General features: G+C 44.6%; 1 protein-coding gene across 3 annotated transcripts in view; it reads right to left on the bottom strand.

The window, feature by feature from the left end:
• The window catches only part of bcl2l1 (BCL2 like 1), a 28,972-nt gene extending 12,391 nt beyond the window's left edge, over positions 1 to 16,581 (bottom strand). Inside the window, exons 1-2 of one of the 3 annotated variants that reach the window (XM_070968175.1) lie at positions 16,425 to 16,581; positions 10,531 to 11,293 (exon numbers count right to left, since the gene is read on the bottom strand). In XM_070968175.1, coding sequence (XP_070824276.1) covers positions 10,531 to 11,088 — 558 coding nt within the window. In that variant the 5' untranslated portion in view covers positions 11,089 to 11,293; positions 16,425 to 16,581. Of the gene's footprint in view, positions 1 to 10,530; positions 11,294 to 15,187; positions 15,387 to 16,411 lie in introns of those variants that run through there. The other 2 variants (XM_070968178.1, XM_070968177.1) reach the window with 2 other exon arrangements.
• Positions 16,582 to 16,934: the final 353 nt, after the last annotated feature.

The raw sequence follows: 16,934 nt of genomic DNA, 5'->3' as shown, positions 1-16,934 counted from the left end.
GAATTACCAGTGTGACGCTTGCATTGGCTGCCCCACCACCTCAACACAGTGGTCACTGAAATGAATGGGGGGGCTGCCCTTTGTCACACAGCACTTAGATCAGTGTCAACAGTCTCATAATGAAACACAATGATCTTACAGTTAAAGTGCAGCACAGCCTCATAACCCTCATCCTGATCAACACTGTCGTCACCATCATGTGATTAGCATTTCTGAATCCATCACTGCTACTAGTACTGCTATCATTCTCGAAAACTCATGGTCGCATGACAATGTGAATGTCTGTTCCTTCTTCCTTATCAATGTCCTCATCATCTTCAGAAGTTCCCTCTCTTCCTCCTCAGATTTATGCCCCTGACCACAACTCTTTGAAGAAAGTGAAAATATTAAACAATAACAGGCTCATTAGCCCTAAATACTTTTTTTATGTGGCTATTGGACAAATGAAGTTGAGAAGCGCTGGTCTACAGATTCCACTCCGATGCCGTCAAGGCAAAATACAAGGACAATAGGAATCAAGTCCAATCCAGACAGACAGACTGCTCAAACTAACAGATGAAAATGAAAAACCGATACTACACTTGCTGATGCCTGAAGAAGAGCGCATCCATTCGAATCGTGTTGCTTAAAATGTGCATATTTCACACAGCATGTTTCATATGTAGCTATTTTATATTTAAGCGTTCACTTGAATAAATAGGGCTGTTTTCACTGGATGTGGTTCCCCTCGAGTTATTTTTCTGATGCACTGCTAGGAATAAGAAAACGTGACATTTAATCAACAAGCTGACAGGCAGCAGCTCTGCGCACAAAAGGACCCAACTGTCACAGCTCTGAAACGAATCAAGCGGGAGAGTTTGAGAGAAAGTGGTATAATAATAACTAGTCAACCTATCTTCACTCTTCTTCTGTATGTCCCTTATAGAAAACGCAGAACTTTCAAAAATTGCTCCAATTAGTTTGAGGAATGAGGATGAGCAGCACAACAGGAACCTGCATGGGAAATTACTGCCATCAGCCGCTGAGCTATGTCACACTCCTGTTGACCTGACATTCTAGGTTAGATCATTGCAACCTGAAGTATGTAGATCAATGCTGCTGTTGAGGGGGTGGAGAGGGGACATCAGAACCGGTTTGAAGTGTGATGGATCATTTCCAAGGAAGAAGAGAGAAATGAGGAAACTGAATGATTAAACTTCGCCTCAGTGGTGACAATCGTGCCAGCATCAATGTGTCTGTATGTTCTCTTTCGTCCCCTTTTGGACTTTGGAGCTGGCTCTGCGTCTCTATGTGTGTGTCTGTGCATGTCTCTGTGTGTGTGCACATGTTGAGCCGGCGGTGAGACCATGAATTAAAGAGGAGATTAATGAGTCAGGACATGGAGGCTCAGACTCCAATCTGTTCCCTGCCCGACTCTGGGGGCTGTCTTTCTCTACAAAACCCCATTCTGTCAGCAAACACATACACACACAGGCACAAACACACACACACATACGTATACGTTTCTGAAGCACAGTAGGAAGGCCAAGGACTTAGGACCGTGTGTGTACGTCTGGCAGAGAGAGCACAGGGTTATGAGGGTGTTAAGACAGAGGAGGAGAGAGAGGAGAGGGGTGGGTGAAGGAAGGAGGACGGGGATTCTCTTTGAACGGATGTCATCCGCAGTGTAACCCTCCACTCTGTAGGCCATCACCCCACCCAGACACCTCACCATGACCCTTAGACTTGCCATCTGTTTGGAAGGCACAGAAACAGGAATTAAGAGAGGAAACAGTGAGACTGAGACAGAACGAAAGACACAAAGAGAGGCAGGGAGTGAGACAAAATAAGAAAGAAAAATGAGAGGAAACAAGAACAAAAGAGCAAGGGTGAAGCAGGCTGCAGGGGGAGAGCAGGCTGACGAAAACCACTGGAAACTGAAAAGGGAAACCCATGAGGAGAAAAGTATGCGGAAAGAGGAGCAAGTGGCAGCAGTGGGGCTCACTGACACATTTCCTTGAAACTACACTTCCCATCACTTATTGTACATTTTCAAAAAGTTCAACAACATGAAAAGAAAGCGATTCCCCTGAATCACTTCAGCACAGATGAATATCTATAAGCCCTGCACAAGTCTGTTTCTGTTCTCTGTCTATTATCTCTTGTCTCTTATTGCAGAGCAACTGAAGACATCTTTTGTCTTTATTACTTTACCCCCTCGGCCATTCAAATAAGCCTGTGATGAATATAACCATGATGGCCTTGATGCTCTTTATCATCATTTAGTCCTCGTGCTATGTGAGAGTGGGTGCCACATTACCATGAAATACTCATCAACCCTTGCTATCCATCCCTCAGCTCTCCCACTTTAATACATGCCATGAGACTCACTAATCCCATGATATGCCTCATAATCTGATCACAGATATGAGCATAGAGAGAGAGACACGGAGCAGGGTGAGACAGATAGAGAGAGAAGGATGAGAGGGGTGAAATGCAATCAGAGAGGAGAGGGATGCAGGCAGATGCTCAGGCTTTGCACTCAGCTGCAAGAAAAGAGAAGATGGAAAAAGCAGAAGAGAATCTGCAGCGGGAGGAAGGGTAGGGACGTGGGCTGGAGCAGAGAGGTAACGAACGAGGGGCCAAGCAGACAGAAGGAGAGGGGAGAATGGAGAGGAAGATGGAAGGAGGGGGAAAGACATGCTCATGACCTGATTTCACCACTAAGCCTCGGAGAAGTGGAGCAGCACGTAGGCAACCAAATACAGTGTCTTCGCTCTGCCCCACAATCATCCAGCTGTTCTGTTCCTGCAACATGTAAGCTACACATATAGAAATCTACACCACGCACACACTACAACATGCATGCAGTGTAACCTATTAACCCACATGCTGCACTCTCATCTAGCTGAGTCACTAGCCTCGTCTTCCTCTCTGTTTGCCTTCCTCGCCATCTGCATCTGCCCTTGTCTGATTCATTCTTGACTGCCGCACGTTGCCAGAAACTTCCAAGGGGGAGCGGTGCACAATGGTGCACTACAGTGGAAGTCTAATGTCTACCAGTCTGGCAAAGTCACTCTAATAGCTCCACGCTCTGCAGTGTGCTGGCAGTATAGACACACGTGCTCATCTATTACACAGCTGGATATCTGTCCTGTATACATAAACAGCGTCTGGATGTGGAACATACGGGCGGCTGGCTGCTGTGACACCAGTGTGTGTGTTTCCAAATGAGAGAAAGACGAGACAGAGAGAGATTCTGATGCGTTTCCCTTTGTGTGTGTGAAGACTACAGGTCTTATCTTTCACATGACCAACTGATGTTCTGTCAGAAGCTGTAAACAAAAACACACACACACACACACACACACACACACACACACACACACACACACACACACACACACACACACACACACACACACACACACACACACAGTTGTTGTCTAAAGACCTGCTCTACCAACTACTACTTGCTATGGAAATGATCAGATGAGTGGTTATCGATGTACTGACTGTCAAATTGCTTGTTTCATAGGCTAAAATAACTATCACAATAAAGTGATTACAAATTTTCACTCAAGTCTGTCCACATCTGAAGTTCTGCTGCGTGTGCATTTGTGTGTCACCCTGGCTGTAATGCCCTTTGCACCAGTTTGTCACATCTAAACTAGAGCAAAAGGCAGATGGGATAATCCTGCAGGAATGGTACAGCCCTAATTTCCTCAAATGTGAGCATGAGGCTGCCCCCTGCAACCACGTGAGAGTGGTTTGGCCAAGAGCCTCTCCTTAAAGGCAAATAAGAGTCTCTAAACATGTAGGACGTACATTTTCACATACTCACAGAAACACAACCAACACACACCGAAAATCATGTGGCATGTCCCTGATGTTCTTGTCATGGAGCTGAAGGCAACTGAATGAAACAATCTGTTTGCTGCCATTTTCAAGCTGTGACTCTGACACACACCATTGACTAGAAACACACACGAACACAATACACGTCGGATCTCACAGATCATGAACCTCTGAGTGAGCTGATGCACATGCATACAAAAACAATAGACACATCCATGGCTGAGCAGCCACATTCATTCAAAAACATCCAAAGATCCATCTGCATAGAGCAACAGACCACAAAGAGGCGGTTATTGACGGCACTCGAACAAAAGTGTCTGCCATTGATCCAATGCAAAAAGGGCTTTACGGGAGAACAGTCTGTGTGCCTAGCTTCTATACGTGTCACAAAGTTGAAGAATGAGACACTGAAAAAGTCGCTTTGAGATCAGCGATGGCTTTGTCTGCGAAGCGACAACACACCTGTGGGCACAACTAAAAAGCCCGTAGTGCAAATTCCTGTGCATGTGTATGTGGCCACAGGTCCTTTGTTTGAGATAGTCACATGACCAGTCTGACTTGGCGCCGTCCCCTCCCCTCTGCAGCGCTCTACTATACAATAAAACAGGCAAATGTATGAGACAACAACAACCTGCGCCACGTGTCTAATTATGAACAAACACACAATCAGTTCATAGAAACTTTGCTTGCTTAGCAAAACACCATCCTTAAAACAAAATCCAGAAAAAAACATCTCTCCTAATTAGCCACATGTGAGCCGTAAGCAATTAAGGGAAAGGGAGGTGGATGAGATGGACGGAGTAACAGAGGGATGAAGGGACAGACGAAAGGATGATGGCAGCAAGCCAGGTGGGAGTGGAGGTGTGGGGGTGGTGAGGGGGGATCGAATCTGTGGAAATCAATAGCGCTTAGGATGATGTTATGGGCGATGTGTGTGTGTTTGTGTGTGTGTGTTTTGATAAACAAAACTGACAAACATGGAAAAAAGCATTGGAACATGAGTACATGGGGTTAACGGCAAGATTGATGGGGCGTGTGGTAGCATGTCTTCTCTGCAATATGTTGTGCCACTGTAGTTTGTGGGGTAGATGAGAGAAAGAGGCATGGCAGGAAGGGGATGGGAAGAGGGAGGGAAAGGAGAAGATGTGTAGACAAGGGGGGAAATAAAGGAGCTCAAAAATGATGAATAGAGGAGGAGGGGGGAGGAGGTACAGATAGAAAAATAAGGGACAGAAATCGATCAGCAGCAGGGGGAGGAGCGTTTGTAGAGGAGATGGGAGGACACAGGAGAGAAACAGAGGGAGAGACGTGCAGAAGATGAAGGGTGGGGGGGTGATGGTGAGAGGGTGAGAGAGAGAGAGGGATAGAGGGAGACTGAGAGGGGCGGGCTGGATAGGTCCCAAGGGTGACATTTCCTCTCTTCCCTGGTAGGATAGTCTGACAGACGACACGGTGGATCTTAACTGCCTATCCTATGTGCATGTTAATTACAGAGAGAGAGAGAGAGAGAGAGAGAGAGAGAGAGAGAGAGAGAGAGAGAGAGAGAGAGAGAGAGAGAAAGAGAGAGCGAGAGAGTCTGCTAAGGAGCATGGCACAAAGGAAGCTCAGGTGTTTCCATTGCCAAAACAAGTCAATGGACTCAGCCTGCACAGGCCTTTCATTACAGCCTCAGAATCAGTACAGCCAGTCTTACATTCACAATCACACATAGAGATCAACATACTTTTATGTTGCAAAATTGTATATCTGTGTTATTGTGTATGTGTTGAAGGCCAAAACAGCAAAACAACATCTCTCGATACATTCGGACTTCCCCAGCCCACCTGAGGCTCTGAGGCCAAAGCCCACTAGTTCCTACTGCAGATGTGAGTCTTTGAATATATAGTTGGATTTTTTCAAAAGGATCAGTAATTTCACTTCAAAAATAAGTAAGTGGTATTTGTTGGGGACTTTTTGGCTGTGGAAATACACACATTTGGTGCTCTTGCATTTCTAACAATGGAGCTCTGTGGCACTGAGGGATGACATACGTCAGATACACAAACAGTACTTGTTAGTAGATATAAAATGCTCATTAGAGTCACCATTTCAATGGATTTGTTGACGCCAAGAAAAACACAGAACATCAGTGGACTTCTCATTGAAGTGCTCCAGCTGAAAATGGCATAACAACATGTTCCATATACAGCCATAGGTAGCAGCAATGATGAAAAAAAACAAGGCATTATGGATAGACTTTCACTGCTTGAGGACATTTTTCTTGTAGTTAACTTCTCCTTGACCTTACCAAGACCGTCAACAGCACAAAGCAGAACAACTGGGATAATGGTCTCTATTTCTCCAATGGAACAAGCTCCCGACCCAACAGCCACGTCCAGCTCCAGCCAAGCTTCCCCAGACCGTGGCAGTGTGGCTCTACTAATGAGTTTAGCCTTTATTAGTCTGTCAGAGGGGAAAAAAAACATTGTTTCCGCCAGTAGCAGGTCGAGATATTATTCATCTATAATTGGTAATAACCCTGTACCCCCACCCTGAGGCGGCTCAATCTCCACTGAGTAATCACTGCCATCGCCTGCTCTGCTGGAAACAGCATTATTAGGTCGATGGCAGTGTCTGTACCTCTGCTGTCTGCCAAGGTTTATTATCTGACAATATATGGCTTTAGTCCTGCGCTTCTTTTAAAACCACAGGCTGTGGAGGGAGAATCTGGCTGAGCGTATTTATCGCACATCAAATATCTCAGCATTCTGGACAGTGGAGGCTCCAAAATGAGCTCCGGCGGGATCATTTAGGCTGAGGCTTTATCAGTTTTTATGACAGCGATGCTGGCTCTGTAGTGCAAAACACCTTTCACTTTTCAATATTTAACTGTCACCAAACAGCCTCACCAGTTCAACAGAGTGCCTCGCTTCTTTGGGGCTATATATTGAAAATCTACAGGGGCGTTGAGATTTTGTCTACATACTGTCATATTGAAAAATGCCAATTAAAATTTCACAGAGTCAAAGAGTTTTATTTGATACTATCTTTTTATTTTATTAATTAATAATTTTTCTTGTGTAGGTGGTGTATTCAAATAGCTTGCTCTATCTGAGCAAAACCCAAAGACATTGAGTTTAATACTATATGATACAAGTGATTCTCATAACCAACTAGACACAACGGCACATTCTTGGGCAGTAACATTGGAAAATTACTGCTTCCCTGATGACCTGATGAGGTTTCAGCTTGCAAATGCAATGTTATGTGTCAGATTACGAAGCTTAGACAACCACAAATTCTGTAAATTCTTAACTTTTGGGAAACACCTCCAAGCTCAAATCAGGAAGTTATGCCAACAGTGATTACCTCCAGATCACCTTCATAAGATTGATTTAGATCATCCATTCACAGAGAGAGAGAGAGAGAGAGAGAGAGAGAGAGAGAGAGAGAGAGAGAGAGAGAGAGACCTTGCTGCTGCTTAGAGCAGACTAATATTTCATCAGCTAACACTAAGAGCACACCTGCCTCACAGCTTTGCTCAGGTTCCCACATCTGCCAACGGCTATGTGCTTCATCCCTGTGAGGAGGCGTCAGGGGAGAGGAGGAAGGAAGAAAGAGGGAAATAAAAGACAGGAAGGAGGAGAAACAACCGAGTCTCGTGTGGGTTTACTCAGAGACTCTGGTACATTTCAGGGAAAGTGTAGGTGGCTTTGAACAGACAAACCACAAAAAGGTAATGATATTGTGACAAAGAGTGGGAAAGCACAGCATGATGGGAAGAAATGATAAAACTCTCGTGGTAAACCCCTACTGAATGTATATTTTCACACTGCAGCACGGTGCTACCCCTGTGGCAAGTAGAGGTTGACTGACTATTAGCTTTTTCTGCTCCAAACTTATTATACTGAATTTAAAAATCCACTACCGCCACCTCGAGTAGCAAATGTATAAACTGGTGACACGGGACTGATGTCGAGCCAATGCTCTGTCCCCATCGCCATGCAACAGCCAACGATACAAAACGTAGTGCGGAAGGAAGTGGCATCATGTGCTCAAGACAGGCAGGAGAAGTGAAACCACACCACTGGATACTCTCAACATGCTGATCCATTCAACATTTCAGACGAAGTCATTCACTTCTGCAATTCTAGGTTAGACTGACATGCGAGCCACTGACCACAAGCCGTTACAGCATGCTAACTGATGTCGCTGGTCCAACGATGCGAAGCACACTGTGCTGTACGGATGTGTGCATGTGCTTGTGTTTGAGGGGGTGTGTGTGGGTGCCTCGATAATTCTGACTACATGAGATCATGGATCACCCACACATGACAGATGTGTTGATTATACTGTGTTGATGACAGCGATGGTAAAAATATTTATTAGTGGTCAGGAGGAGGAATTAGATTAACCATTAGATCAACTTCCTCATCACTGATCTATTCTCACCATGAATGCGCCTCCAGTTTGTGAAGTTGGTAGGGGAATTCTACCACGGTGCCATGGATGCGTTGTGCCATTAATAGAAAGCGGCTGAGTTCCTCATTTAAAACGGCATGCAGCACAGCAAATAAACAAACTCACAGCTCCCAGAGTCTCCGTCACCCGAGTTTACAACTTGCTGTGAGATCTGACTTGCCACTTATCAGCATACAGTGTTCAGGCTCAGTTTGCAGTGATGTTGATAGGTATGTGTCCAGCGTAATCCGAAAGGAAGCTGTAAACTATCAATGAATCAGAGTGGTTGACTGTCAGTAGATATTGGTCACGAACGTAAGTGTAGGATAAATAAAAATATCAACATGGCAGTGCTGGATGAAAAATTAGAGAATGACCGAAGTTATTAATTCATCCTGAAGGGATATGAATGTGTGTTCAAACTGTCATGGCAAACCAACAAACAGTTATTTAGCCATTTCACATTTGACAAAAATGTCAACCTCATGGTGGCAGGAGAGGAAAAGTCAGAGGATCAGATCATAGCATATTCATCCTCTGGGGAACATGAACGTCTGTACAAATTTTGCTAGCAATCATTCAGGAATTGTTGAGATACTTCAGTCTGAAGTGGAGGACTGAAAACCAACAGCACAGCACTGTCATCCATGGTAATGACACTAACACAGCTAAAAACAGCTGCACCAGAAATAGGGTAGTATTGCATTTATGAGAACATACCTCTGGGAGCTGCTAAGGAGGATGCTACAGCAGCATCCCTTCAACAAAGGAACAAGTAACATCAGTATGCTGTAAAGCTCTCGTCTGCACAATCATATAATGTTTTCTCAGGTTTCTATAACCTCATCGTCACCACTAGCCTCTCCTCTGTGTCTACAGGTTTCAACCCAATGTGGACATAAATAAAGAAATTCAAGTGCAGTACAAACATCACAAAGTCACTCTCTGCCCAATGGGATTTTCTTTTAGGCATGCTGTTCAGCCGCTATAGGATCGACCTTCGACCTGGCGTTGTGCAGCATGAGAGAAAATATAAACAGCCCCTCCCTTCCCCTCGCTCTCCTTCATACCATCAAATGGCTGCCACAAAGGAAAAGAGCTGACCTTAACTGTCCTGGAGGTGTTCACACACATGCACGCACATACACAAGGACTGTCAGTACCAGGGTGGCCCACTCTCCAGCTAACCCCAGAAAAAAAAACCTACAGCTTTCATCTGCATGCAGCTGCCTTGGTGAAGAACATAACAGAAGAGAGGACAAGGCAGGGGGGAGAGAATGGACAGATAGTGGAAGAAGGAAAAAAAGCAAAGCACAGAGCCAATCGACTGACCGGAGTAAAACAAAGGGCTATCTGTAAAAGCCCTGGACTTCAGCCCACCCTGTGATGAGAGAACTTCGATCCCCAGGCAGGCGGGCTGCAGAGAGCTACAAAGCCCTGATGTAGCCTGTTAAGCTCCCACTTCGATTCAGCTCATTGAGCTCCATGCTGCTGATCAATTAGAGAACAGCTGAGCCAGCTGCTGACCACGAAAACATTCAGTTTTTACTGTTTTTAAGCACAAACAGGTTTTTTTAAGACCATGTGCGCTGCCTGTTTTCTAGGTCTTTCCATTCTATCTAATATGGAGTCTTTCTCCTCCGTCGGTCACAGAGCCAACCCCACCCTTCCGCGATGTCACAATCTCATGGAGGCTGATACAGTTGAAATGTTGGCATCCTGACTTATCTGGGCCCATCTGCATTAGATAAGTATGAGGCAATAAAGACTATGTTCTGGGTTTTCTTTTCCCATGGATATACAACTCATCACCAGTGATACAGTATCACTGGAGGTCAAGCCACTGTTCAATTAGAAACGCAGCTGACAAACAGGCACATGATGCACACAACATGCCAGAACACTGAAGCAAATCTAGTCTTTCCCCTATTTACCAGAGACAGAGAACCACATCCGAAACTGCACATACAACCAAAAATGTTAAAAGCCATTAGCATCTACACACATTTTCCAGGACTAGTTGGAAAAATACGGACAGGATTAATCTGAATTTTCCAACTGGTGGCTGCTCAGTGCCGCAGCCAGTGCGTAGGGAAAGTGTCAACATGGAAATTTTCCATACTGGCAACCTCAGTTTACCGTACCTATGAAAGGGGCTACACAAGCAAACAGCATCATATGGCAAGCGCTTGAATACACTTCTCATCTCTGTGTATGTTTGTGTGTTTCTGTATGCCTCTATGAGAGACTCACCCATCCTCCTTGGGTCTGGATCCAGGGCTGGATGTGGTTGTCCAGGTAAACCGTCATCCACTCTATGATCCTGCCCACCAGCGGACTCATCTCCTTCTCCACGCACTCTACGCACAGCGCCCCACCGAATGCAAAAAGCCCTACTATGCGGCCCCAGTTGACTCCATCCCGGAACACCTCATCCATCACGTTCTCGAAGCTTTGGTAGGCCGTGGCCGGCGTGATGTGCAGCTGGTTGTGCAGATCGCTGAAGGCGCGGGCATATCGCAGCTCAAACTCATTGGCTGAGTCACGGAGGGCTTCTTTGACCGAGTCCAGGCTTGTCGTTGATGGCAACCGTTCCTGTCGCAGCGGGGATGCTGGAGGGGTCCCAGGGCTCATGCCGTTAAAAGTTCCATTGGCGTGCGTTGCTACCCGCTGTTCCTCTCCCAATCCTGCCTCCTCCCCCCCATCAGTCCTGTTTGGAGGCTCTATCAGTCCCATGTGGTAGAGAGGATAGTTTCTCTGGGAGAGTTTATAATTTATGTAGAAAACCACGAGTTCTCTGTTTTGAGACATTTTGTGTTTAAATAGGTTTTTCCTCTTTACTCCGATTTGTCTCTGCTCCCCTCTTGGCTGAGCCTTGCTGTGTTAGAGTGAACACACTGTGCGAGGCTTTCTCCCTGCTTCTCCTCTGTTCAGACCACCATGGTCAGTTGATATCCAGAGGACACTTGGGGGGTGAAAACCAAACCTACACAAGGCTGACAAATCAGCTCAGGTCCTGTGGAGAGACAATGAAACAACAATGAAAGGTCAAAATCTGGACGGACTAGAGAATGCTGTGATTGTGTGTGTGTGTGTGTGTGTGTGTGTGTGTGTGTGTGTGTGTGTGTGTGTGTGTGTGTGTGTGTGAGAGAGAGAGAGAGAGAGAGAGAGAGAGAGAGAGAGAGAGAGAGAGAGAGAGAGAGAGAGAGAGAGAGAGAGAGAGAGAGAGAGAGAGAGAGAGAGAGAGAGAGAGAGAGAGAGAGAGAGAGAGAAGGGGCGTGTGCAGGGATGGCTGCGGACTTTCAAATTAAATTTGGACAGGTAGGGTCAAAGTGCATTTCTCTAATTGGGCTGTTACATATGGAACAGATGGCAGTGATATTAATGAGACAATAGCAGAGCAAGTGTGTGTGTGTGTGAGAGAGAGAGAGAGAGAGAGAGAGAGAGAGAGGGTGGGGGGTGGAGACACTAAGGAAAGACAAAGGGTGGTGTTAGGAGGGTGAGGTTTAGGTGAGGAGAGATCAGAGGAACAGTCAGAGCTTGAAGGTCCACGCAGTCGCCCTGTCCTAATCAGTGACCTCTGACCTTCAGTCTGGACTTTTAGGCACTGTGTGTGTCTCATCTTTCAGCTGTCTCTGTTACTGACACACTCATCTGCACCATCATATATCACCATACAAGACTGCCTTTAAAACTGATGACCTACTATCTCAGTGTTGGTTTGAATGTATCAATACTCATTATCCATATTGGCCTCATCACTGCTTCATTATGAAGGTGTGAACACAGGTGTCTGAAACACCAAATAAACTCTACACTGACTCGAACCTGACAGCAGTTACTGGCTGTTGCTGCCAATCCTTTCAACACTAAATTTTGCTCTTCATCTGCCCAACTATAGCATTAGTTGTTGTACTTAAGTTAAACTACTTTGCTTGCAACATGACTGAATTTCCAGTGTACATAATGCAGTGAACTCTTACTGAACACTGAGCTGAAAACTCTATTGGCCAACATATTTTAGGATATCCTGAGTATCTGGTATGGTCTGAACTGGTAGGGCTGGGCGATAAAACGATAACAATATGTCTCGCGATAGACACGTAATCAAGATCAATAAAAAATGCGTTCGATAAAACATTCAATAATTTTTTTTCTTCCTCTGAAGAAACAGTTGCGAAGCAAGGTTGGTTGCATGAACAAAGGCACTCGCTCTCAGGTAACCGAGCAACATAGGAAGTAATCACTAATCAGTGGGAGTGACACGCTAACACGCCAATCATGTAACAGTATCAAGTTCGGTTGCGCCATCTTATTGTCTCGTGTTTGATTCTTCGCGAGGAGTGAGACGAGAAATAGAAAGTGAGCGCTGCAGCGAGCAAAGAAATTGTCGATAAAACAGGGAAAGTCAGCTCGCCAGTATGGAGTTTTTTGGATTTTAGAAGTCGGACCGTAGTCAGACCAATGTGGTCTGTAACTTATGCAAGACCGTCGTCCCCACCAAGACCGGTAACACCAAAAACTTGTTTAATCACCTTAGCCGCGCTCACTCTTTGGAACGCAGCTGTATTCACCAACGTCCACCAACATCTACAACTGCAGCACCACCGCACAAGCAGCTGACCACCATGCAGAGGTATCTGCTTCAGTGCCTGATGACAAATCATCTAAAAGGCACGAAGACATAACGGAGGCAGCGGCATATCATATAGTTAAAGACATGCTTCACTGAGCACTGTGGAGAAGCCAGGTTATAAACATCTCTTACACGTGCTTTGTTTTTTTTTTAAACACACTTGCAATAAAAATCTAATTGAATAGTTCATGTATGTTTAGAGTAAGAAGAGTGACTTAAGTTGTTCATATGTCTAGGCTGGTTTTATAGTTTAATCAATCATACTGTGCTGTCTATCATGTTTGATTGTTTATATGTTACTGATGTCAAGTCTACCTCAGTTTCTGCTATGTTTACAAAACAATGCACATATCTGAAAACATTTTATTCAGCAGAAGGTGAATCAGCCTGTGCACTTCTTCCTGCACTAAACCTGCAGAAAAAAAGTTCTCAGGTTTCTCTCTGTTTACATTTTTACACTTTTATTTACATTTATTATTTGAGTGTTTTCCATGGTTGTGTTGACATTTCCTTTCCTTTCTGCCTTGATAGCTGAGGGGATTATAATCAGCGGAAGGTTAAATTTAAAATAAAAATGTTTAAATTGAATGTATTTTTCTCCTGGTCCTTATTTTAAATGGGTCATAAAAAATATCAATAATTATCGATATCGACCGATATAAAACACTTATATCATGATACAGTTTTCAGCCATATTGCCTAGCCCTATGAACGGGTCAAATGCAGCCTGAGCAAATACCTTTGTTAAACACTGTTTGTGAGCGAATGTATTGGAAATAATGATGGCTATAAGAACTCCCCTATTGGTACTGTAAATAAAATCAATGTTAATCCACTACTGTTCAAAAATAAAGGCAATACAAAGTATACAGCTGCTGAAAAAGAGGAAATATGATGGTTAAAAAGCTGAATATCTATATCTACAAACACACTCATGTTAGAGGGGCAATGATTGTCGCTTCGTCAACAGAGAGGAAATTCAACTGGCAACTATTCTGATAAGTATAAGAAATGACAAAAACATTGTCTCGTTCACCATCTTAACTGAGAGGATTTGATGCTTTTCCTTGCCATACATGATGAGAAAACGGCATATCTTTGGCTTTGAACTGTCGGTCAAATACAACAAGCAGCAGGAGTGTTTCTCCTTTGGGCGTGGAAAATTATAAGAGACATTTTACACTACTTTCTTCCATTTTCTGATTTAAAAAAAAGAATCATTAAAACAATCTGCGGATTAATCCACTAAGAAAATAACTGTTCAGCCCTCAAATGCTTAAAAAGTAGCTTTTTATTCATTTTAAAAAGCATGTATATGTTAATTAGAAGTTATATGCAATCTGTGTCTGTCAACACAAGTCTCCAATCTGCCTTCTGACACCATCTTCAAATATTCTGGCGTTGAGCCCAGTGATAAAAGCCTTTCCATCATCCTCTGCTGTCATTCATCATTCTCTGCGAATGTCGCCATGAAAAGGTGTATGCAGGTATACAGAGATGAGGGAGGAACATGACCGACTGATGATCCCAAACATTCTATCATCACGTGAGAACCTGACCTTTCCGAAAACAATATTGACATTTAAGATGATAAAAAGGTTGGACCTAATACTTGGTGTGTGAGACAGACGGAAGGAGAGCTCCATGCAAATTGTGTCATTATTACATAACGCATGAACTATTCTTCCTGACAGCACAATGGACGCCCGATACAGTCTCTGCTGGTTCCTGGCCGATCAAGCGCTTCCAACCAAGTTTAATCAAGTCCAAAAACTCCAACTTCTTACACACGTCTGCAAACTATTTGGGCCATAATTAGTAGTCAAAGACGCAAAAAGAGCCTGATCCAGCGGATGAAGAGCCACAAGGCACCAGTGTTTACAATGGCCACATGGTCCCAAGCTCCCAACACGTGGCTCGTGCTTAAACAGCACTGATGTAAACACCACACAGCTCCTACAGGAACACCACCGAGTCACGACGAAATGTGGCACCTAAACGCAACATTTGCAACGACAGTCGCTCAAATATTAACTCAAATAAAGCAAAGTGAAAGCCGTGTCCGTGTTTATTACTGTGGAATCTGAACTGTCACTTACAGATAAAGAAAGCTATGCGCGTGAGCGAGTCTGTGCTGCCTGTGTGGGCTGTAGATGTTGGTCGTGTCAGCCCCATCCGTGTTTCGAAGTAAATCTCCATACTAAACATTTATTCCCATTTCGATCGCCGTCTCTGGTATGAAGACTATGTAAAATGTGAACATAAGCGCCTTACCAACAATCCGGAATAAAATGACATGGAGTAATCCCCTGCTCGTTCACCGTTTCCCTCAGTTAAAATGTCCCGAAGCTGTCTGTCAGTCAATCAGTCTGTCGCTCTGTCGCTCTGTTTTTACAAGCGCTGTCAAAATCCAAGTGTGTAAAACAGCCACTTTGTGTAAGGAGTGTGTACGTTCGCACGTCGTCTCCTCCTCCTCCTCCTCCTCCTGCTCCTTCCCCCCGCCTCTCCGCTCTCTGCATGCCCAGCCCTCCTATATTACGTAACACGACGCCTTCGGAAATGTCTGAATCTCTGGATCACGGTCGTGTGGAGAATCCTCGCCTGTGCTGGCCTTTAAATCCAGCACTGCACAGATAATTAAACTCAATCAACTGCTCCAACCCGGAGCGAAATTATAGCGTTTCCTATGCTACGCTGCAACCTGACAAACAGCGTGCGGCACAGTTTCCCACACCGGTTTCGATTCTGTATACAATAACTAATGCGGGTCGTATGTCTTTGTGTCATTATAACATTGCAATTGTTGCACATTTTACCTGTTATTTTGCTTATCACATTATGTAAAATATAAAGGACACCTCTCCTGTCTGCACTGTCTCTGCACATCAAATAAACGGTGTGCCTCATTACTTTATCCAACCAGCATTTTGATATTTGCAGTCAAATGCACACCTCACAAATTGAATTTACTAACGGATGACCGGGCTTCGTAGGAGCCCCTGAAGGCAGCACATTGGGCTAAAGACCGTTAATCACAACGCATAAAAAAGCGACACCACCCTCTGTTCCTGCTCTCAATAGACGTGAACGCATAAGCGATAAGCATTTCAGAACTACTTCTTAAGCAAAGCCTTACAGACAGACACAGCTCCGCCTGGACGGGCGGACTGTAGGCAGCTAATGCTACAGGCTACTGAAGATGGCTGTCACTGTCATGTACAGGCTTCATTCGTCAACTGTAAACCTACAAAGGTGTATTTACAGTGGCAAAAACATTTAGTGCCGTTTTCGAGTATGCTTTGCATTAAATAGAGTGACATTTAGCTTGGAAAGCTAGCAGGAAATACAACGAGAGCTACGCATTCTTCCTAATGTGTCGCCCTCCTTCCTGTGTATAGCTGGATTCAGACAGGAAAATCCACCCTCTCTACCATCCTTTCTCCCATTATTCCGCCAACGCAACAACCACAGTCATTACAATTACATTCGCAGACTGACCAGAAACTCTTACTTGTAGGATGGTCTCCATGAAATCATGTCTGCTGGCTCACAATCCAGACCCCGGCAGGAATAATCCTATCCGTCATTGCTAGCCTGTCTGGCTAACGCCGACGGAGATCAGCCAGCCAGCTACTGGTTACCACAGATCCGCCCACAGCTACGTTCTCGACGTAACTTCACGCCAGAGAGCTGATAGCTTTCATCCAGCGTGGAGTCTGCGACAAATCCATTATGGATAAATGTTCTCGTTCACAAGAGAACGGTATTTTTGGGTCACTTCCCGACTTTATATGAATACTAGCTGGGCCGGCTAGCAGCAAGGAAGTTTCAGCTAGCGTTAGTGGTAACTGTTACCAGGCTAATGTTAGCGCTAGCTAGAAGTGAGCCAGTGTATGTTTGTTGGGGGTCTGACCAACTGACTCACATGAATTGTGTAAGTTGATAGTTCAGTTAAAATGTCACACTCCTCATTGTTTACCCACCTAGTCCCTGGTTTATGGATTAACATGGCGTTCTTATG

The sequence above is a fragment of the Chaetodon trifascialis genome, chromosome 8, assembly GCF_039877785.1.
Source record: "Chaetodon trifascialis isolate fChaTrf1 chromosome 8, fChaTrf1.hap1, whole genome shotgun sequence".
Taxonomy (NCBI): Eukaryota; Metazoa; Chordata; class Actinopteri; order Chaetodontiformes; family Chaetodontidae; genus Chaetodon; species Chaetodon trifascialis.
Note: the sequence above shows the minus strand (reverse complement) of the source record. Positions and strands in the feature narration are given on the sequence as shown.